At 46.9% G+C, this 23566-nt stretch overlaps 1 protein-coding gene and 1 long non-coding RNA gene across 4 annotated transcripts; one reads left to right on the forward strand and one right to left on the reverse strand.

Annotated features, from left to right (window-relative positions):
- Positions 1-12708: 12708 nt before the first annotated feature.
- On the reverse strand, positions 12709-16312 carry LOC309874125. 3 transcript variants are annotated; one of them, XR_014316778.1, is made up of 3 exons: positions 16216-16312; positions 15382-15988; positions 12709-14761 (listed from the first exon to the last, which is right to left on the reverse strand). It is a non-coding gene; the product is annotated as an uncharacterized lncRNA (long non-coding RNA). The 3 variants fall into 3 exon arrangements; XR_014316779.1 differs by having other exon boundaries at positions 15333-15988; XR_014316780.1 differs by having other exon boundaries at positions 12709-13855; positions 14567-15988.
- Positions 16313-16443: 131 nt separating this feature from the next.
- On the forward strand, positions 16444-22477 carry CHST7 (carbohydrate sulfotransferase 7). Its single transcript, XM_082751397.1, has one exon. The coding sequence runs from the start codon at positions 16520-16522 to the stop codon at positions 17945-17947; it is 1428 nt and encodes a 475-aa protein (XP_082607523.1). The 5' UTR covers positions 16444-16519; the 3' UTR covers positions 17948-22477.
- The last annotated feature ends 1089 nt before the right edge of the window (positions 22478-23566 follow it).

Genomic DNA, 23566 nt, shown 5'->3' on the forward strand with positions numbered 1-23566 from the left:
TGCTGTAAATGCTTCTAACATGGATGTATAAAACTAAGTCAGAAGTGGGGTTTGGACCAGAGGACCTCCAGAGTCCATTACAGCATCAACCATCCTACGATGCTCTGAAGCCCAGGCAAAGTTTCTACATGTAAAATTGGAGCAGCCAAAATCAGCTTCCCCCAAGCCCTCTACCCAGACCAGCTTTATGCCCAGCCTTTTGTGGCACTTGAAGTGATAACAGCAAAGTCATGAAGGGTCAGTGATATTGTCGCTTCATTTACCCATCTAGGTAGAAAAAGTGCAAACTTTGACAATAAGTATGTGCAGATGCTCATTGACAGATTGTCAGGAAAGCAAAGGAAGACTTACTGAAGGGCCTGCTTACAGACAACCTTAATTTTGTTAAGGTACTGACCTGTACTTTAGCACCATTAATTACCATCAACCATTTTAAAGGACGGACATGAAACTGTGTCCCTTGGGAACTGAATACACAACATTTTACATGATGAGAGTTAGCCAATTACAAAGTAATCACTTTATTATCCCTGTGTGACCAGACCAACGCATGCCGAACTGGTGTCAGAGCTGCTGAGGAATGTCAGTGCCTTGGGGTGGAGCTGCAATAGGAAAAGGGAAAGACAGAGGCCTGCAACCTAAATTGCCAGCTTTGTGAGGGGCCTGTGGTGGCCAACGAAACAGCTAACGTGGAAAAAGCCACCTTATTTGCCTGAAAGTCTCATCCTGCCATTAATTTCTGAAAATAGATTAGCTCAGAGGAGTAAGTGTCGTTATCTCCGAGCTGTTTATGAGTCAGAGATTAAAGTGGGCTGGAAGGGTGTGAAGAATTATGGAGGTGTGAGGAAAAGTGCTCCTCTGCGGCTGCTGTCAGATACAGCATATAGCTGCCACATCGATTGTTTGCGTTACAGAGGGAAGGCAATATCCTTTGTAATCATCACACAGTTTGTTTTTCCATACTTTTTTTAAGTCTGTTTTTAAATCTGATTGGCTAGGCCACCCAGGAGTGCCTTGACCTACTGTTGCCGTAATTCACACCAAAAAAAATCCTTAAAATGTCATCCGTGCTTTTTATGAACTTGGAGAAAACAATCAGAAGTAACCTTTCTCATGTGTCCAAAACACTGCTAAGTACAAATAAGTAACCTAGACAGATGGACATCCATGGTAGCAGACAAAAAGCTGCACAGATCTGTTTATCCAACATTTGGTGTCGTGGGCATCACTTCCAAGTAATGGGAGGCAGGGGAGGAGAGATGCAAAGCTGGAGCTGCCCTGTTGGAATAAAAGAACACCATATAGCAAACAGGAACATGATCGCAGCTCCACAGCTCAAGCCAATGTGAATGAGAAATCTTCCTCTGAAGGGCATATGGCTGAAGAAGGGTTTACACCTTCTTCAAGAGTGCAAGGACAGAAGAAAGAGTTTATATTGCTCTGTACGCCCTTTCCCTTTTCAGCACTTTTAGCTATAAGAATTTTATCAGTAAACCCAAGGAAAACACTTAGGAATGAAGTGAATGAAGACAAAATTTGTTTCCCTAGCTCCCCCACCCCAGCAAACTCACATACCGTAACTCAAGAACTGTATCCCTCTCTGGGCTGTAAGGTATGCATTCATCTCCCTAACACAATTTTTTTCCCTGTTGTGGTTAGCATTCTTTTCTAATTCAAATTCCCAACAATATGCATTTACTATCTGAACACATTTTGCAACCAGGCCAGGAATGTGGCAAAGAGGAAATTGAGGGGAGAAGAAGGGAAACCAAAACATCGGAATTCTTGGTGACTTCTGAAAGCACTCATTGTCTTACTCAGAAACTGATAAAGAAAGATGGATCCATTAGCTTGGCCTTGACAATCGTATATTTAACCTTTTTATTGCTTTCTTGATATATTCAGTTAATGAGGGATCTAATTCTCCAATGTGCCGTGCAGTTTTAAATAAGGAGCTCATGGAAAGTAATATGTGTATCTTTCACTGTGCTAAATGAAGCAAACCAGCTTATGTGGCAAAGGAGAGAAAGATATAACAGACCTATTTACTTGAATATTTAAGGTTGGTCATGTTTAATTTCTTAGTTCCTCACAAAAGTATTTCCTCGCGTTCCCAGCCAAAAGAAATGTTTGTTATAGCCAGTGATTGCTGCCCTGAATGAGCACACACACAGGCTGTGGTGCTGGTCAGCACTTCCAAGTCCTGTGTGTGGGATGAGCTAAGGGACAGCAGCAGCTGGGACAGCATGGCCAGGAGGCAGATGTGAACCAGGAGGAAGTCTCAGAAACATACAGTCCTGTACATAGCATCAGCAAGGACATGGTGCAGCACTAGTTGCTGTGAAATACACCATCTCGTATGCTGCAATCGCTCCAGAAGATCTTACTGACTGAACAAGCACAGTGTCTCTAGGCCTGGCCAGTGACTCTTCTGGTGTTTGGTGCACTCGACTCACTCTAAAATGAAACAGACACCAGAAAAATGTAACCCAAGAAGAGGTTTGCTGGTGAAAGCATCACAGGATGAGCTCACAGCCTTCCAGAAACTATAAAAGAAAACAAAAACAAAAACAAAAACAAACAAACAAAAAAATCACAGAAACATCTTTCCAGCATGTTTTCATAGCCTCCATTATTTAGCTGGTTTTCCATCTTGTCCTGAAGCATACCTTCATGTTTGGTCATTTCTCTCCCTCTGGGATTTGCTGTGATGCTGTCAGCAGCTATGTGTTTTACAGGTGCCAGACCACATTCTCACATTCTTGGCATTCCAGACCTTTTTGGTTTCTGAAAGTGGGGCCTGACCTCTTCTCCCCAGGAATCGCTATGGACCCTCCTCTGGGCCGGCAGAGCCCCTACCTTCCATCCTCTTGGCTGAGCTCAGATTTACTGCTACATGACTTTTTTTTAACTCTCTGCTTTCTATGCTGGCTGAAGTTGCTTTAATCCCATCACTTATTTAAATTAAAAAAAAAAAAAAAAGTGATTGTAAATGTCACAAATGAAGCCCCCCTGCCTTTGTCAGTAAAGTGAATTCTGCATAGGTTTGCCTGTTTGGCTGTAGCAAACGGAGCTGCAGTCATGGGAGCCAGAAAAGGCCAGCCCTGTGACCCATTTTAAACACACAATCACTGATTCCTGGTAGAAATCTTATTATGGACTTCTATTTTTTTGAATAACTGCTGAGGAATGGATAACAGCATATCTTCAAATTAAATCCAGTTCAATAAATAGTACAAAATTAAATCATTCCATGTCTGGTCTGCCTTGAGCTGCACTTAAACCCTGTGCATGATTAACAGATTAGAATGAGAAAAAAAGAAGCTTAATCTGTCTGCTGTGGAGAGACTTTTATTCCTCTGTGCTGCAAATTGTTGTATCTCTAGATACTACAGCAGTCAAGGTCTGCCTTTAGGTCTCAGCAGATGGTGTGATTAGAGGAGCACTAACTTTCTGCTTTTTGCTGGAACCCAAGCGTTCATGTTGCATCTTTTTAATGAACCAGTGATACGTGCCCTTTTCAATTCTTGCTAGAGGCATATAACTGTACTGATTATATTTATTACAATAGCATTCCCAGTGAAGATCAACACACTTAGAGGATCAGACTTGCAAAATAACCCGTCCCAGGCTGTATATTAATTCTGTATAAGAGAAGAAGCAATGGCATCCAGATACCCTGAATCCTACTTGAATGCCTTACCTGTAACTACACTCTGTAGGTTATCCTTTAAATTAGTATTCTATACTAGGACATTTAAATCCTAAGTATTCCTCATCAGGGACTTCAGTTAACAAAGGTTCATTTTCTTAAATGGAGCCTGTTTTTAATTTTGACAAGCTGCATAGCTGCATGAATACACCACAGCACTTAAAATAAAAGTACCCATATCAGATTAACATAAGGCGCAATCTAAGAGAATATGTGCTGAATTTTTCTGCTGCACTGGGAGCATACTTCACTTCCAGCAGAAACAGAAAGGGGAGAGTGCTCAGGGTTTTGCAGAATGATGCCACTACATACTTGAATTATGACATGTATTTTGTATAGCACTGACAGCAAAGAGTATCGGTCACACACTGAGACCATACTCAGTGACCTGGAATATCACCACATACTCTTTGGCACCTAAATAACCAGAACATCACTAGCTTTATTTGCATTTCTTATCAGCAGCTCACAAACATATAGGGACATACCTGAAAAACACTGAGATATACAGGCATATTCATATATTTTTAAACATAAGAACAAACAAACAAACAAAAAAAAACAACCTGCTGTTCAAGGTGCAATAAAAGAGGAACAGCCACCCTACATCACCATAGGCAGTCCCTTCCTCACTGGCCTCCCTTCTCAGCCCGTGCTCACCTGGCTCCTTGTCTGCCAGCCCTGGCTGGCCACGACACAGAGTCCCTGCCCTGTGACACTGCCACCGCCAGCACTCTGCCTGCTGTGACATGGCCACGATGTCACCAGGCCTGGTGCCCAGGATTATTCTTTCATCACATGATGACATGGCTTTTCTGCCGTATAATGAGAAGAAACAATTAAATAACTAAAATGAAACAAAATCGACAGCATCAGTTGGTAATGCCGGGGAGGGAAACGATGTATCTGCGGGATCAGTTTAAGTGTAAAAGAGAATTAAAAGCAGCAGGTACTTCCCACTGGGTACTTCCCATTTTAAAGGTGTGTGGTACTTGCTGCTGAGATATGTGGATTTGAGGGCTAAATTCTGCAAGAAAAATGCTCGTCGAGTTGCCTGAAAGTGATATTTCACACCTTTGACATTAAAAACACATCAACGCCCAACCCTGTGTCTGTGAGTGGCTGGTCATACTAAAGGTATCTCATTAAGACTTGCATATTTCTTTCCCTGAAACAAACCAAAGATTTTGTTGAGGGCTGTCTTGTGCTGTGCATGTCAGTTGGACACCAGCCCGAAACACAGAAATGAGCTGCCACCTATTTCCTTCACTGCAGACTATTGCATCCTCTTTAATTGATAGGACAGGAGGCCCTGTGCACAACCAGTCCCCCAGGAGGCTCCCCCTGAGCCCCAGGAGCACTTCTGTGCTGTGCGGGTGAGGAGCCCTGGCACAGGCTGCCCAGAGAGGCTGTGGGGTCTCCTCCTTGGGGATCTCCAAAAGCCGCCTGGAGATGGGCCTGGGCAGCCTGCGCGGGGTGGCCCTGCTGGGGCAGGGCTGGGGCCTGGTGGCCTCCAGAGGGCCCCCACAGCCTCAGCCCCTCTGGGGTGCTGTGATTCAGATGTTTCCTCCAAAAGTGTCTGAACAAATCAGAAAGCTACAGGCACACAGGATTTTTTGAATGGAGCAGTGGGATTTTAATTTATTAAGTTAAATTTAATTTAGTGTCACACCCTGAAATCCCCATGTGGGCCTACAGGCTACATGGCCAAGTCAGACTGTGGCCTCAGGTACAAAATCCCAATGACAATTAGTGAATGCCAGCTGTAAAACCAGTGTGGGCTAATGAGTACTGCAGTGGGGTGATAGCACATCACCTGCAGCTGCTGGGGAACTGGCCCAGGAGAAGAGAAAAGCTTGCCTGGGAAGAGGTTTATATGTTAGATAGTTTCCTCTTAGTAAGTTTTCCTATAATATTTCTCTATCAAGATTTCAGAACAGATCAGGTGTTCCATGACCCAGTTTTAAACAGGAAAGTCACCCCACCTATCATGTTGACAAGAGCATGGATGGTCATCTGCTTTCAGATAATACTCAGGAAAAGCAGAGATGATTAAATTAATCATTAGTTCTTAGGTTGTTGGGTTTTTGTTTGTCTGTTTTGCTTTTATTTATTTATTTATTTGGGGGGAGGGTGAATTTATGTTTGAGCAGCTGGCTTTCTTGTATTAGAGGTTTTTTGCAGTAGTAGTAGTTTCTCTGGTGACCTCTACCCAAATGTTGCACAGAACAGTGGCAATGTGTTTTTAAAACCATTCCGTGTGATAAGGCTGTGCTGAGAATTTACAAACCTGATTGTACATGTGTCCAAAATATTGGATGTTTTTATGGAGAAAGACATTCAGAACAATGGAGTCTGTAATACAGAGAACGGCAAGCAGTTTTTAAGTTTTTTGCTTAAAAAAGATTGCATTTTTACAAGCTGGTGGCCTACTTCAAATTTCAGTGGACATGAGTCTTCATGAGTCTCATACCTAAGTGATCTAGAAATCTTGGAGGTTGAAGTGTATAAAATCCCTTAAAAAAAGAGCCTGAGGTGTCTGATATTTGATTTGGTTATTGTTGCCAGAGACATCCATCCCCATAGTTTTCTACTTTTTTTTGCTTATGACAATGGAAGTGAAAGCTTCATGCATGCCGTGAGTAAGGGGAGCACGTCTATAGCTGGCAGCACTAAAGCATGGCTGTATGGAGCCCAAGGAACTAGCAGCAAAGACAAGAAATCTTTCAAACATGTTAGATGCATCAAATCTGCTGTGAACACACACATCATCTGGGCTCCTACAATCACTCCTTATGTGTCAAGCATGTGTGTGTCCAACCAGACATTTTGTATTTGTCCAGAATATCTAGCCAGGCAACAGTGAGGGCCACCAGGAGCTCAAGGAGAGCAGAAGCTCAGAGTACATCAACAGGGCTCTGGCCAAAGCTGCAGGGAGGCCTCAACCAGTGGGACCACTGATGTGATTTGGTAGAGCTGAAAACTGTAGGCTTGCGGAAAAAATAATCATTAAAAAAAAAAAAAAAAAAAAGCTGACAGTAAGGCCGGGCATAGGAGAATGAATGTGAGAAAAATTTCCCCTGATTTAACATGATTCTAAATATTTTCATAAGGAGAGCCTCTACACTACTTTATGCAGCTCAAATTACCTAGAGATCTGAGACTGTGCTCTACTTTAATTAAGGTCTGTTAGGATTCCCACTGAAATGATTTTGCTAATGTTTATGTTATAAAGGCGCTGTGCCAGTAATGTGAGAATAACAGGAGTATCCTGTCATCATAGCAAAGTCCCCTCATCATAGCAAAAACTGAAGGGAGTTCCGCAATCGGGCCTGAGTTTGTGGTTCAAAAACAAATAGTTCTGCTTTTCTGTTCAGCTAAGTTCTATAATTTATTCAGTAAAATTCTCCAGTCCTAGCCTGGACTTCTTGTTCAAACTCAAAGTCATATTTAAAGTTTATATATGGAAAGGTTATCATGCTATTCGTTGTTTTGGTATTGACCAAATTGACTTTAATCTCATTTGAGTTTTAATTGTTTTTATTACAATTTAGCGTTACATGTTTTGGTGATACCTTTTCTTGATTTAATTTCATTGTGTTTTGACCTCTAAATACAGTTTTCTACATCAGGAATGCATAATAAGTCGCATTTCTGTCAATAGGTTACATGTGTTACATGAGTACGGAAAGGCTGAAGGGCTAGGGCAGACACCACTCTACCAAACCAAAAAAAAAAAAAATTGTTTTGTGTTGATAAGTTTATGATTCCTGCATCAGCATCCAAAGTGGAAGCAAGAGTCACTTTCTGAGGACGCTGCTAACACAGGCTGACACAAAGTGGTACTGAGGAGCAGACAGCTACCATAAGCAGCAGAACTGCAAAGGTGAAGACAGGAAATCCCCACGCTGGTTTTGTTTAAGTTATTTTCTATAATCTGTTGTAAAACACACGTTACTCAAAAAGAGACTGAGAAAATCAGTTATTTTTTATTCTTTAACTGCAAAATTATGCATCTTAAAATGACAATAGAAATACAGTAGTCCAGTTTAATTGCCAAATTAATTGGGATTTAAATATTAGCCATGTGCTGTTTCATTTGGTCCTTTTTTTTTTTTTCCAAATTGAAAGGGATCAAATTTTTTTTAATTTTAAAATCCTTTCATACCTCTCACTTCCTGCAAGCACTGTATAAGATGTTTTGGATTGCAGTGAAAACCTGTGTATTTTTAAAGCTGAGAAGCTGACTACTTACATACTGATTGCTGATGAAGGTACTGATGACTGACTAATGTCCATCACTTGAACATTTGAGACGTATCACTATAATTTACTATCAAATTGCTTTGATTTTCTTGACTGTCTTCTGGCAGCACAAACTGAGACAGAGAGCATTTAGCAAAGCCACGTAGTTTGGTGTTGATGCTAGTATTACTTTCATCATGAGTCAGTTGGAGGCATCGCTAATTAAGTCAGGAAAGATGTTAAATGCTTTCTGCTTGAGCATGTCATGGAGCAGAAGGGATTGTGGTCAAGGCAGTAAAACTGAGTTCTGCAAAATCCAAGGGTGGTACTCAGATCACAGGGAACTCTAATTTGGGTGACGTAGGAAAGGAAAACAGGTCTCGCAATACAAACACAGATAATTTTAATTACTTTAATTGTTTTTACAGGAGCTGTTTAAAGAGATCCACCTTTTTTTTTCAGGTCTCCCACAGGACAAAGATAAGTTAACCAAGTAAATAGACACAAGGCATCTTAGATCCCACACAAAACATTTAAGCAAACTGACCCATTTGACTTCCTTGCAGGGTAACTGCCAGGCTTCCCCAGGGGAAGAGGGATGACACTGAGCAATCCCTAGGAAGTCAGTAAAACCAAAGTATGTAAAAGTGTTGATTTAGATTATCATTATACATTTACATTATCATTTTACAAAGCCTTTTTGTCAGTTCCATAAGGTGAGATACATCAAAACCAAGGTACTTGTGGATGGAGAGGGTTGAAGCTCTGAATTAGAGGGAAAAAAAGAGTCATAAGAAGAGCAACAAACAAAATAGATCAAGAATAAGGGAACGGAGGTTCAAGTTTCCCGAAGTACTGGGCATGACCGGACAGACTGATACCCTTGATGACCGTCAGTAAGATGCCAGGGATCTGGATAGGTGGAAGGCACCCATGTTCTCCTGCCCTGCTCTGCGTAATCGGGAGGTGTCTCTCAGAAGATGGCTTCAGCCAGAACTTCAAAGGAGGTCCTCAGGGCTTATCAAGCAACAGTCTGCAATGGCTGAGTTATGCAAGAGGTGAGGTGATACCATAGCTAAGAAACTCCTTTATTTCAAGTCACAGACTGTGAGTTTGGGTAAAATCTATACAGAAGCCTTTTCACCAAGACAAAGTAGATAAAACCCCCAAATAGCTGAAATGTAAAGGGACTGTTCAGCTGTCTAGAGTTGCTTGGTTCAGAGGCAGGCATAATTTTTTGTGGCAGAGACGTTACTTGAGTCAGTCCCAGTACCCAAGAGGACACCTCCCTCCTGCAAAGCAGCTCTTGGTCTAACAGGGAGACCAAGCAGAGATACATCCCTGTGATGCTGGTGTTATGCTTACCTTGGGGAGATGAGGAGAATATGTACACCTATTGTACACTAACCCTTACAAGACAAAACCCACCAATGTGTTTCTCTTCTTTCAGCGAGTGCAGGTGGGAGAGCCTGGGCCTCATACCAGTGAGTCAGCCCAGACGTAGGTGGCTATCCTGCACATCCCTCACAGTGACTTTTGACAGAAATGAAAGCCAAGAGCACAGAAAAACATCAGTTATGAGGTGCCAGGCCCCTGAGGGCAGCCACAGATCTCACTGTCTCTGCCCAGCCCCTCAGGGCTCCCCACACCCTGCCCTGGACCCCAATACGGCCTAGCCCAGAGCTGTCTGCGGGGAAGGTCAGGATCAAAGGCATCCTGCTTGAAAAACAGGTCACAACTCAGACGGAGGTAGCTGTGGCAACACCTTCCAAGACTTAAAATATTTGAAAATTTTGTAAAACTTTCTGTTTTACCCGTAGTCTTACAGTATTTTCAGGAGGTGTGTCTTAACAGCAGGTTGAAGGGGAAATCGCACACACACCAAAAAAAGAAAAAGAACATTAAAACCACAAAATATGGCAATTTGTAAAAACAAGATGTAAAACAGGGGCTTCCCTCCACTTCACCCCAGTATCAAAACAAATGTGAAAAGCCCACAGTAGCCTCCTGCCTTGGTAGCAGGTGGGACAGGGAGCCTTGGAGGCTGGGTGGCTGGGCCGTCCAGCTGGAGGATCAAGAAAACCCCTGTAGGCAAGAGGACTGAAGACAGCGAAGGCAGGATAAAAGCAAAGCTAACAAAAAATGTAGCAAAGACTTGGAGAAAATTTCTTGCATGCAGAGCAGTGGTATGGGGAACTTTAATATCTGCTCGGCTGGTGAATGTTGTGGAGGGCAAGCTGGAGCAGCCTCATTTGACCCATTCAGTCCTACTGCCAGTAATACCTATGTGGTCCTCTCCGTACACCCAAGCCCAGCAGCTAATGCAGGATGCAGGAAGCCTGCCTGGGCAGAGAATAGTATATATCACCCAAAGGCGATAGGCAGAACGGGCAGAAATTTCTCCTGGGCAAAGAACAAAAAGAACATTGCAGAAACTATGCTGAGACCAGCTTGAAGCTTTCAGGCTGAATTTATACGCTTTGTGCCTGAGCTGAATGGTTCACGTTAATTTCCACAGAAGCTCTGCAACTGCATGTGATTTTTGTTGTTGTTGTTCAGCTAGAACACTAGTTATCTCTCATTTGTAAAGCAGCTACCATATCCTGTAATGACCTTTTACCGTGTGGTTTTCTTATGTTCAACCGCTTGTCCCCATTACTTTTTTTTTTTTTTTTTTCCTGCCAGAGTGCTGATACCTCGGGCATCCTTTACTTCTTACTCCCACCTGAGCTCAGTCCTGACAACGCAGTGTGCAGTTACCAGATGCCTGTCTCTGGGACTGTGAAACTGCTGTATCCTGTTCTCATTCTGCAGTGTCACAAAGCAAATACCTCCTGCCTCTGAGAACTACAAATGTGTGAGACTGAGCGTGATGCAGGAGGAAAATGTTTGTGACAGCTGATGTGCATGTTAATGCAATTGTTTGTTGCAGCGATTCTCAGACATCTGTGAGTCTGCATGCATCTAGATGTGTGTGAGGTCTACCAGGAAATCTTCTCTTGTCCTCACAGACAAATAACATGTTTTTTTCATAGAATAAACTGTACTATATATAAAGTTTATTTTAAACTTTTAAGCAGGAAGACTTTCTTTGAAAAGTATTGATTTCTAGTAGCTTATGATAAGCTAACTTGGGCGCAGCTTCAGGTGGATGTGCCAAGGACTTCTGCCCAGGAGCAAATGAAATGAAATGGTAACACTGGAAACCTAGGCAGGGCTGTCCTGCAATGCCTGAGGAAGTGTGCTGAGCTAGTGTGCAAGTTCTTTGTTGGCAGAGGTTACAGTCAAATCAATATGGTTTTCACCTAGTGTTTTAAGCATGTAGATGTGTTACTAAATAAATTGTGTGTTTCAGCCACATAGTTATGCTATGATGCCCAAATTTTGTACAGCTTGCAGTGAAAGCCCAAAGGAGTAGCAGCGAGTTTTAAATGTTGCATTTCATTAGGCAGCTGGGAAAGAAAAAAAAAAAAAAAAAAAAAAAAAAAAACACCAGACTGCTGACTGCCCTTCAAATTGGGAAACCCCAGTCAGTACAACAAAACCAGGAGAGACTTCCTCAGGAACAGCCCGCAATGACAGCCAGGAAACTAGCCTGGTCTTCGTAGGTCACAGCAACCAAGGAGTTTCCCAGAATCACCACCTTTTTTTGCCTGTCAACATTTTCACAAGTTAGATCCTCTGGCACAAGGATATACAGGAATAGATTTCAAGTGAATTATACATTACAGCACTTGTCTTTCTCCCATAATGCACAGTAATGTCTCCAGGAAATTATTCACACCAGAAATTACGAATTTACAAAATAATCTTTAGAAAGCCGTAGGGACAAATATATTCAGCAGGTGTGGTGACTGAGCCCTCAGCATTTTCATTTACGCATGCAAGTATGAATTTGCATGTAAGACTAAAATGACTAAAAAGGCAGACAGCTCAGCCCAAAGATTATATTCTGTGCATGAAAGTGTTGAGTTGTGAAGGCACAGGAGACCTGCACATAGTTTGTGGCAATGGCTGTCAGAGGGATTTTTGAGAAAAAAAAAAAAAAATCCCCTGTTAAAAATAGGTTTCAAATTTTCTAGTTATTTTCTTTGCTTGACTGAACTGCAAAAGATTTAGTTCCCTAATTATACCGGCACAATGGCTTAACTTGTTGAGTTGCGAAAGCTTGCTGTTATTCTTAATCAGCATCTTTAATCCTGCAACAGCATGTCTGCGGCAATGAGAGAAAACAAAAAAGATTCGTGGTGGCTGCCATTAAAAATTGTTATATCTCACCCGTCTTTGTGTTGAGGCACTTCTTGAACTTGAAACTGGGAGACTGAGCACATTCCTGTCGGAATAATCCTTGTTCAGCAGCTACTGTGAATTGTCAGGCTTGGGGAGGCTTTCAGGAGGTGCTGGCTATTTGTGCAGCACAAGCCCAGCTCCGTTGCTGTTAAGGGGATAACAGAGCAAACTCTGCAGTGAGGAGCCTTAAAAACTTCAGAGTCACCCTTGGCATAGCTTGGAAATACTCAGGTTGCATTAACATTGAGTTTTAGTGTGGAATATGTCTTCTCCTTTCATCACCACTTAACTGATTTACCTGAATTTCCAGAGTAGCATCTTCTATTACTTTCAATGAGGGCATTATCTTCCTTTCTTAGAGGAGCTCAGAAGATCACCAGTTACATGAAATGGACCACAATATGATTTTATTTTATTTTTTAAAAAAGCTTTTTTTAAATGTTGACATTTCAAAACCCATATCTCCCATTCTTGGTAAAGGTGTGCCATGGAAAACCAGAAAAGGAAGCCAAGTCCACAGGAAATCCCCACGCTGACTCTTTGAGTGTACCATATTAATAACAGGTTAATCTTTAAAATCTGGAAGTGGAAATGGAATGACTGTGGTTCTTTCGGCCTTGCCGGGTGCCTGTCTGACTGAAGGCTCGTTTGTGTTTGCTGAACCATGCTATTAAGCATCCCTTAGCCCAAAAGCAGGCTGCAGGCTGGTCTGGCTTCACCCAGGCACTTCCCCAGCTCACGTGCTGTGCCTGGCATCTTGCTGGGTGGCACTGAGCAGCCTTTATGATTTTGCCAGTTCTCAGCTGGTACTAACTGGAGAAATTTGGGAGAGAGAAGGGAGTAGGGCACCCCTGCCACCCTTCTCCACACAGGCTGCTGGTCCCTAGACTTGGAGCACCAACCCCTGCAGCTGCCTCTGGGGTCTTGTAGCTTCCCACTCTTACACGGGCTGCTCACCAGCCCCTTGGCTAAAGCCTCCTCACATTTCGTCTCCTCTAGATCTCTCCCTCAAAACTCCTGCGATATTGCTGGCCTTCTAAAGGCTCTTGCTCTCTGTTCCTCTTTGGGGGAAATTCCACCGCTGTGAGCCCTCCTGCAACCCGTCAGGCTCCTTGTGCCACCAGCCATCCCGCTACTCTCAGAAATCCTCCTCTTAACCACGAGCTACGAGGACCAGACCCATAGGTGAGGCACGTGGTACTGCACATGTTGAAACATCTGACGACAAAGAGCCTTCAAAAAAGGCAAAAAGAAATAGAGAAAACTGTAGTCCCAGCTTGTCGGCTTCTCTAAGCTTCTGAAGCTGTCATTAACCACGGACTTCCTTTTGGCTGAAGCCTGTAAGTGACAGTATGTGCGAGCACAGTGCTCATTAACAGCCAGGATGTTTGAGGCTAATGCTCCTCTTGCAAAGCATATTTAATTTTATCAGCTAATCAAGTTATTTTTAATCAAAGTGCTCTTTGAAAATGACAAGAGCACGCATGATCTGAAAGATGAACAGCGAGAGAGAGGCAACTATTTCTATTTTAAAACCTCTGACAGAAATTATTCCGGGGCTGAAGCACGGCATTCCAACATCTACTGGCTTTCTTGTCAGTCACAGAGCTGTGGGAGACGGAAGAGCAAAAATTAAGCTAAAAGAGATAACACACAGGAAGCCAGTGCTGTGTTAGATTGAAAGCAGCCAGTGCTTTCGGTGACAAACTTGGAAACTAGAATGGAAACACTGCTACTCTAAATTATGCCGAACCTGCTAAATGTACATACTTTTTTTTTTCTTTATATAATAGTATAAAGCACAGAATTATCACCAAGAAATGGCAGAAGCTAGATGCCAAACAGTCGGGCTGCTTCGCGTATGAACAAAGAACCTGTCTGCCTGCCTCTCTCCCGCACTGAATTATCATGCTCTTCTTGGAAGGAGATGAAGATCATCAGTCTATTTAAGCAGTGACTTTATGATTCATAGAAAAGCCTAGGTGGGGGACATCGCCCCCCTTATCGCCACTGTTAGTGGCAGATAGGACAGAGTCATATCGAACTGAAAACCAAGACAAGCCATGGCTGATCTCCCTGCTATTTTAGGACCTGCAATCAGCTCCTGAGTGTGTGTGTTCAGATCTGATACTTCTCATGACCCATCACAAGGCTGGAAAGAGGTGATTTCAGGTTTGTGAAAGCGCCCCATCAGCTGCAGCATGAATACCAGCTTTGTTGGGATTTGTGCTCTCTCCCCACTCCAAAAACAAAAAACAAAACCAAATAAACATTTTAAAATTAAAAAGCAACCCCAAGAGAACCAAAGCAACCATTTACAGGCTAATCCCACTTCAGCACAGGAGCCTCGCTGCGAAGGCGCAGAACAAAACATTTACTGTGGTTCTTGTTTGGTTTGATAATCTTTCGAGAACTTCCCATGTTTTGCTATCAGTAAAAACAGCCTGTGGTAAACTGATTTGTGTTTTCTGCCTTTTCCAGAACAGTAGCCATAGAAGTTTGTAGCCTCATTGTCTGAAAACAAAACAAAACAAAACAAAAATGCGTATATTTATTTCATTGGTTTCTCATTTGTCTTACCCTGTGAAATGTCATATAAAGGGAAAACCCCAGTAACTCACATATAACCACACTCCTCTGTACTTCTCAGGATCCCGTCCCGGAAAGCATAAGTTGGTAAATCCTCCAAAATTATTCTCATGCATGATGACAACCATGCTGGAGGTACCTCCTCAAACTACTAGATAAGCATCTACTTTGTATAGGTCAAGTTTTTTTGGCAAGCCCATGGCCCATTTTTGGCAAGTGTGTTTTTATTCTGTCCTCCTCCTTTAGTTGTGGGAGGGTCGAGATGAAATCCTGGCCTTACCAAAGGTGGAGCTGAAGCTCAGGCTGATTTATCTGACTGTTTAAAATGCCCAAAGCCACAATGACTGTACACAGGGAAATGTATGTTGTGACGGGAGTTCCTTTCAGATGCCATCATTTTTACATTCTCCTGCTCAGGAGTCCAGGAGTCTAGTTTGGCTTCACCTCCTCACTCAGCACGCCATAAACCGCAGGAAGCCAAGTCTTTAACACGTACTTAACAGAGGTCAAAGAAAGTGTTAGCAGGCAGGCTGCTGGCTCACCACCTGGACAGAGCAGGACCGCTCTTTTTCTCTCCCAGCGCTCTGTGTTTCTCTTCTGCTACCAAATAAATCCGAAATAAGGGTATTGGTTATCGTCTACTCACTCAGGCAGAAAAATGCAACGGCAGTTGCAGACTCTGTAGCTATATACTTATACTATAGGAGCATTTTTGGAAGCTGTATAACTAGGGGGTCATTTCTGCCTGCTGTTACGCGTGGTATCGTTGGTGAAGGTGATGGCACAGGTGGGTACACAGCACACAGACTGCTCTGCAGGCGAAGACAGCACAGGCTGCGGGTGAGGACCATGTCATCCCGGCTGAATTTCTCTCTGAGCGCTGTGCTTAGTTGTTGATTTCTGCGCTGCCTCGAGGTTAGGACGGTCAGCAGCACAGCCAGCAGGACGGGGACATCACCTCTGTCAGGTGCACAGGGGGTCGTGACCCACCGTGTCGGTCCCGTCAGCATCTCCCCAGGACAGGCAGGGACTGCGCTGGATTTTGGGTCTGTGTTTTCGTATTTAAGCACCTGCGGTCGACCTCCTGTTGGCTGCGCAGCTCAGATGAAGAGATTTACTTAACTTATTCTGGGAAGCCTAAAAAAGCGGATGCTGAAGACCGAGTCGGTGATGTTAATGTTCATGGTATAAGCAAGGAGAGCGGCTGTCAGAAGGGGATCAGGTGCTGGGCGTGCGGGCTGCAGGACCCGCCTCACTCGCGGGCTGCCCACCCCCAGCCCCCAAACCCAAACCCAAACGCAAACCCTGGGGGACAGCCCCAGCAGCTCCCCTCCTGCAGCCCGCCCCAAACCCACCGCAGCCTGAAAACACACCCGCACCTCTCCTCGCCGCCTTCATTCCCCGCAGCGCCCGGAGACGTCGGGACCCGGCCCCGCACCCCCGGAGCCCCCGGCCCCGCGGCGGGGCAGGTGCGGCCGCTTCCGCGAGGAGGAGGAGGAGGAGGAGGAGGAAGAGCAGCAGCAGGAGGAGGAGGAGGAGGAGGAGGAGGAGGAGGAGGCGGCGGTGCCCGTGGGCGTGCTCCCGGCGGGGAGGGCCGCCCGCAGCCCACACCCCCGCCGCTAACTTCGCCGCCCTCCCCGCCGAGCCGAGCCGAGCCGAGCCGGGCCGGGGCCGCCCCCAGCCATGAAGGGCCGGCGGCGGCGGTGGTGCTGGTGCTGGCGGGGGGAGCCGCGGCGCCTGGCCGTGGTGCTGGGGCTCTACACGCTGCTGCTGCTGCTGCTGGTGCCCTACGCGCTGGACTACGGGGCCAGGAGGGCGCGGGGGGACGAGGAGCCGCTGCTGCGGCGCTGCCCCAGCCTGGAGGAGGCGCTGAGCGAGTGGGGCTGGGAGCAGCGCCCGGCGCCCACGGGCGACGAGGAGGACGAGGAGGAGGAGGAGGAGGAGGAAGGCGGCGGAGGGGCGGCGGGGAACGGCACCGGGGCGGCGGCGGCGGGCAAGCGGCACATCTACCTGCACGCCACCTGGCGCACGGGCTCGTCCTTCGTGGGGGAGCTGTTCAACCAGCACCCCGACGTCTTCTACCTCTACGAGCCCATGTGGCACCTGTGGCAGGCGCTGTACCCGGGGGACGCGCTCAGCCTGCAGGGCGCCCTGCGCGACATGCTGCGCTCCCTCTTCCGCTGCGACTTCTCCGTGCTGCGCCTCTACGCCGCCCCGGCCGGCCCCCGCGACCCGCTGGCCCCCGGCTCCCCCAACCTGACCACGGCCGGCATCTTCGGCTGGCGCACCAACAAGGTGATCTGCTCGGCCCCGCTCTGCCCCGCCGCCCCGCGGCCCCGCGCCGAGGTGGGGCTGATCGACGGCGCCGCCTGCGAGCAGCGCTGCCCGCCGCGGGCGCTGCGGGAGCTGGAGGCCGAGTGCCGCAAGTACCCGGTGGTGGTCATCAAGGACGTGCGGCTGCTGGAGCTGGGCGCCCTGCTGCCGCTGCTCAGCGAGCCCGGCCTCAACCTGCGCGTGGTGCAGCTCTTCCGAGACCCCCGCGCCGTCCACAACTCGCGCCTCAAGGCCAAGCAGGCGCTGCTGCGGGAGAGCATCCAGGTGCTGCGCAGCCGGCACCGCGCCGAGCCTCGGGGACCACCTCGGCCAAGGGGACCCCCCGGCCCGCTGCCCCCCGGGCTGCTGGGCGCGGGTCGGGCACCGCCGCCGCAGCACCGAGCCGAGTTCTTCCTCGGTGGAGCGCTGGAGGTGATCTGCCAGGCCTGGCTGCGCGACCTGCTGCTGGCACGACGCGCCCCGTCGGGGCTGCGGCACCGCTACACGCAGCTGCGCTACGAGGACCTGGTGCGGGAGCCCCGCGCCCAGCTGCGGCGCCTGCTGCGCTTCGCCGGGCTGCCCGTGCCCCCCGCCATGGAGGCCTTCGTGGTCAACATGACCCGCGGCGAGGCGTACTCCTCCGAGCGGCCCTTCCTCATCTCCGCCCGCGACGCCCGAGAGGCCGTCCACGCATGGCGGGAGCGCCTCAGCCGCCAGCAGGTGCGGCAGGTGGAGGCGGCGTGCAGCGAGGCCATGAGCCTGCTGGCCTACCCGCTCAGCACCGATGACAGGCGGTAGCGGCCCCGGGACCGACGCCAGGACACCCCGTGGCATGGGGGCCTGTCTGAGACAGGGGAGCAGTGGCCTCATGGGCCTCCGCCTTGGCGTTGGTGGACATGTTGGCATTGGCGGACATGTTGGCATTGACATTGGCATTGGTGGACATGTTGACATTGGTGGACATGTTGGCGTTGACATTGGCGTTGAGGGGCACATTGGCATTGGTGAACACATTGGCATTGGCCTTGGCGTTGGCACACAGAGGGAGGGAGGTTTGAGCGCCCACTGGGTGCCAAGAGGCCAGGGAGCACAGCTGCCGAGGTGACGATGGAGGGGACACGTTCTTGAGGTGTTTGGTGAGAGATGCCCTCGGGGCACAGTGCCGGACTCTGAGGCCCACTAGATGTGAAACTGCGACCCCCTGCCAAGAGTGGGGGTTGTGTAAAAAGAAAACAAGAATGCTGTGTTAAATTTTAAAAATCCCCCCGGACAACAACTCTCAGTAAGGAATCAGAGGACTCAAAAGTTATTAACGTAAGAGGATCACCCCTTCCAGAGCATGAAAACACGTTGTGTTCCGCTGTATTGCTATTAAAACACTTAAAGGAGGCTTCTGTGAAATTCATGGCGTTTATGCACGGCCCGACTGCCAGAGTCTCACGCCACGGGAGGACGTCCTGCCGAGGGAGGAAGCCTTGGTGTTGGCGCTTGCTGAGCCCGTGTGAGCTCTGTCTGTGTGGGTGGCTTCGTCTCTTTCCCGTTCCTAGTTGCAGTTCCCCTCTGTCCCTTGGAGAGCTTGGGTATTTGGTTGTAGGAGCAGGGAAAGTGTTTGGATGCTTAAGTGTTTTGGAGATGTTTGTTTCTTAAATCGTAACTTTTCTAAGGAAATCCATAACCCTTTTGTAAAGTTGGATATTTTAATACATTCCTGTAGCTTCATGGTGATATTCACGTGCAATACAGGTGGCTAACATGTTTTTTGCGGACACCCGTAGAGATAACTGTAGCTGGAAGGTGAACTCTTGGTATTTCCATTTTGTTTCCTCAACTAGATGAGTGAATCACTTTTCTTCCCTAACTTCCTGACTGATACATTGTGCTGTGCGCAGGTTCCCCTGCTCACATCCCTTCCGAACAATAACATCCTCTCAGCTGGTAACGCGTGTGCTTAGACAAAAGCAAATGCTTCCTAACAGGGCTGAGCAAATTCATCTTGGCGTAAGAAGCTCCCAGATAAAAGTTTGTATTTAAGTGGGGGGAGGGGGAAGAAAAACGAGAAGAAAAAAAAAAACACTCTAAGTTTCATTTTGGGTTTTCAGATGATATTTTCCTGCAGACTTCCTGGAGCTTGTATGAGAAGGGTGTGCGTGTGTGTGTGTGCAAGTGTCTTCGTTCTGTTTCTCAATTTGGGGATAGGAGGTTTAAATGTAACGTGAGGACACAGCGCTGTAACTCGTTATGGACGGCTTTTGAGCCCGTTCCAACCTGACAGCGTCTCAGTGGCACTGCAGGAGTATACGAGGCTGTGGGGACACTTACATACAGTCCTCCAACACAAAGTGAGAACACGAACTTCAAACTGAGGATAATCCAGGCTCAAGAACAAAGCTATATTTATATAAAGTGCTGGAAATAAAGGCAGTTCAAAGGGGTTACGCTCTCTTACAAGAAACATTTGCATTGCACTGTAGTTGTTCATGCTTTGCATATTGCGCTGTAAAACATGCCAGGGTGTTAGGGTGAGCCTTAATTTATTTGAGCTCTTTTCCTTCCTCAGCCTTCCCACCCAAGGGTACATTAGCAGTAGAAGCATTGCTGCTGTCATTGTCTGAGGAAAAGGGCAGTCATAAAAGTGTTTTTGAGTAAATCAATTAACTTCATGGTAGCATGCACCATACAGTTGTGCATCATTTGGTTTCTGCTTGAGGTAAAAATTGCAGGGGCCCATTTTGTATGGAAACCACCTTTGTATTATCTAAGGGATATTTCTGTGTCCTGCTGTAGGTAAGCATGAGAGCAGATTCGGTCTCTGGATGTTGTGGTGCTGTTTAGCAGTGGGATTTGTTTAGATGAACAATACCTGTCCTGATGCCTTGATCACCTGTGTCGGGTAGCCTAAGCTGGCAGACACCCAGCCTGGCTTGTGCAAACAGGTTTGGGAAGAAAATACGATTTAATCGCATGCCAAAAGACAGTACGGTACTTATTTCCTTACGTCAGATGGGAGATCAAAATGCAGGGTAGCTTGCTGATTTGTTTCTCAGCACACTGCAGTCACGGGGTTGCACTGTGCAGTTGTTGAGCATTCGCTTCACCTTGGCCAGGAATCTCTTCTTGCCACTGCGGGTTGTGATGGTCTTTTGTAAAAGAGGTTGTTGGAAGCGCATGCTTAGCCTCAGTTCGTCGTGGTAAGACAAGAGGTGCTTATAGCTGAAAATATCCACTACCTGTACAGCGTATAGTGTCTTCTGAAATAGTTTTTACACTTGACAGAGACGCATTTTCTGTACCCATATTTATTTTTCTCAATGGAAGTTGCTCCCTGATGCACTTTCTTCTTTCTGCTAGTGATTCGTTCGATTTTTTTCTCACCCCAAGCTGTTCTCCTAAGACCCAGTGTGGTTCCTGCAGGTTTCTGAGTGCTGTGAAAAGGGCTCTGTTCTGCAAAGTGTACAAAAATACAGCAAGTGCAATTTCCGTTTTGCATTCAGGGCACGAGAGTTTATTAGAAGACTCTGCTAAATGATCAACGGGGAATATATGAAGTGGAAAAATGGAGTAGCACAGAGCAGGATCTTCAAGCAGGATGTGCAAGAGCATCCAGGACTGGGCAGCAGTTGCCTAATGGCAAGTTTGAGTAGTTTAGGCTGAGATTTGGGGAAAGTGTAGGCTTGTGTTACACTGCTTGTAATGAATTAACAACTTTAATACATTGAGCCTTGGTGGGAAATGGAAACAAAACTGACAAACGCTTATACAACTTATTTCTGTCATCTGGTTTTACTTAACTTAAAGGTCGTCATGCGTTCGCCTTAAGGGAGGTCGAAACTTGAGCACCGTAACTGTACGTAAAGCCCTGTGTTCTAGATGCAGCGTTTCCACGCTGGAATTGCTAATTGCTCTGTCACAGCACTGTGCTTGTGTTTAAATTGTTAAATTTAAATTGTTGGGCGACAACTGGACTGACACACCTATGAGAAATGCTGGAGGTCGGAGTCAAAAACTACCGAGCCCCTGCGTTGCTTGTAGTGCTAGAGCATCACTTGTACATCCCCGTGGTACCGACTCACACGCTTCAGATATAACAGAAATGTTTTTGTTGCTCAGAAGTGTTTATTTCTTCGGTTTCTTTTTGGCAGCACAAAGCTCTCCCAGTGCAGCATCCCCTGAGAAGCGTTAGAGCAGGCATGGAGAACGGCAGCAAAGTTCCTTATTTAACAGCTTCGGCATCGCTCCGGTCATTTCTGTCCTGTTCCCCTGCTCACTGCCTGTCCTTCAAGAAAAGCTGTGAGTTTATACATTAAGTTCTCTTCAGGCATTGATACCACAGATTTCAGTAAGATCATAAAAATCAGCACAGAACTTTGGGGTTTCTTACGGTAACGCAATTAAGCAACACCTCCATGGAGAGCTGAGCTCTCGGAAGGCAGCAAGGAGCCAGCACGCCTGGCAGCACGTGCCGTCCTTTTCCTCAGCCTGCAGAACTGTCACTCAGCCTCCCCGGTGGTATTTGGGGTACAGGGAGAGCGAGTATGGTGCTTGTGCTTTCTGAGAACCACCCTGCAATCCAGCCGGCACTGGGACTCTCTGAACTTATTTCGCCATCCCTATTTAACTGGACGTGGCACCTACCGCCGTGGAGACGAATATGGCAAAAACAAGATCGTCAAAGCAAGTATTGCGCTAGCAGAAATTTTCAAGGCCACACTGGCCATGGGAGAGAGACTTTTTTAAACCCAAACTCAGGCTTTTAAATCCAACTTGGATTTTTAGATCCAAAGGCATTGAGGTTGAGGTTTTCTGTGGCTAAGGGCCCTGTTTCTGGCTGTTGAGGTGTACCTCCAGCGGTCTCGGCTCTGGACAGCAGGCTGGCTGGAAGCTGGCTGGCTCTGTAGGGCTTATACCCTGTGCAGGCATTTAGCACCAGCAGATTACAGCTTCCAGCACTGAGCTGTTAAGCTCTGCTGCTGACCCATGGCACCATTTCTTGTGTTGGTAAATGGGAATCAGACCTTTCCCTGGTGCTCCCAAATTTCTCTCCTCATTTCTAATCATATAACTTTGCCAAACTTTAACTGTATCTAGGCTGAAATGTTTCGTGTTGGGCTTAAGGCTCAGTTCTCTTTGGGAAGTTCAGTCCATCTTCTTTCGAAACCAGGGTTAGGATGCGGCGGTCTTTTGCCTGTGTTCCAGATGCTCTCCAAGATGTCTGTGAAATCTTCTGTCACGTCAGTGCTTTGGGACGAGCACTCCTGTTCAGGCAGGGGAGCTGACCTCTGTGTAAGGGATGCGTGTTCTGTTGCCATTCCAAGTTGGCCAAATATATTATTAATGTTTGCAAAAAAACAGCATGTGCTCAGTAAAAGTGGTTTTGGTATATGTGTGTCTGTCTTTATTTTGTACCAAACAAAACCTGCCTTGGTTTTCTCTTCAGCAAGCATGCTCAGACCTCTGCCTTCCCCACAGGAAAGCTCGGTGCGGCGTAAGGCACACGGCAGTGGGTACCAAAGCCACGTAAATACCACCAGGAGCTGCCATCCCTGCACTGCCGCTGATGCCTTCTCCTCCAGCCCCATGCTGCCCAAGGAATTTCTTAATTGCCCCACAGCTTAATTGCCCCTAGCAGATCTGAGGTGGGAGCAGCATCCTCCTGCTTAGCTTTTACAAGGTTCTTCCCCCCCATTGCCCCTCAGTACTGTCAAGCTTGGCTTGTGAGGAAAAGGGGTGATGTGGGAGCTGCCTGGTCCAGCTGGGATTTGGGAGCGCCTTTGCGATCCTGTGTGCATCGGTCATTAATACCCGCAGACGGAACAGATGTGTCTGGAGGAGGCCCTCGGCTGTGTCCTTGGCCCCAGTAACAGATGTTTGCACTTCGGATTGAGAAGCGCCAGTGCTGGCAGTGACTCATGTGCGTGTCACTGACATCTATTGCTTCCAAAGAATATACAGGATCCTCGGCTGGGAGGGACACGCAAGGATCACCGAGCCCAAGGACCATTGAGTTCCCTTCCATGCTTCTCGACAGCTGTATGCGTATCACAGGTGTTTTTTTCCACAGGGTGGACCTGTCTGGGGAGGAACTGATCCCGCATGAAGCCTGGCACTTGCAGAAGGGCCACAGCAGGAGCCAGCATGTGACAGGGGTGCCGGTGGCTCGCAGGGTGACCCTGAGGTGCGGCTCTGAAGGAGGCTTCCAAATGGGGCAGGAAGGGAGGGAAAAAAAGACAGCTCCTTTTAGGAGACAACTCCACTAATTTAGAAATGGAAAGGGATTGCTAGGGTAGACAGCCACGTGGAGACAACAGGTGAAGCTGTGTGATCCAGGAGCCCTGTGGCCTGTGGAAAGTTCCGCACCGAACGCTGAAACCTGAAAAATGGGCTGTCATGTTACAAAAAGAGCCAAGCCCGTGGCTCGCA

This window comes from Aythya marila (genome assembly GCF_965140915.1).
Source record: "Aythya marila genome assembly, chromosome: 1".
Lineage (NCBI taxonomy): Eukaryota > Metazoa > Chordata > Aves > Anseriformes > Anatidae > Aythya > Aythya marila.

What these genes read in the sequence shown, in the direction of transcription:
- CHST7 (XM_082751397.1), top strand. Translation starts at nt 16,520, where the DNA reads ATGAAGGGCCGGCGGCGGCGGTGGTGCTGGTGCTGGCGGGGGGAGCCG.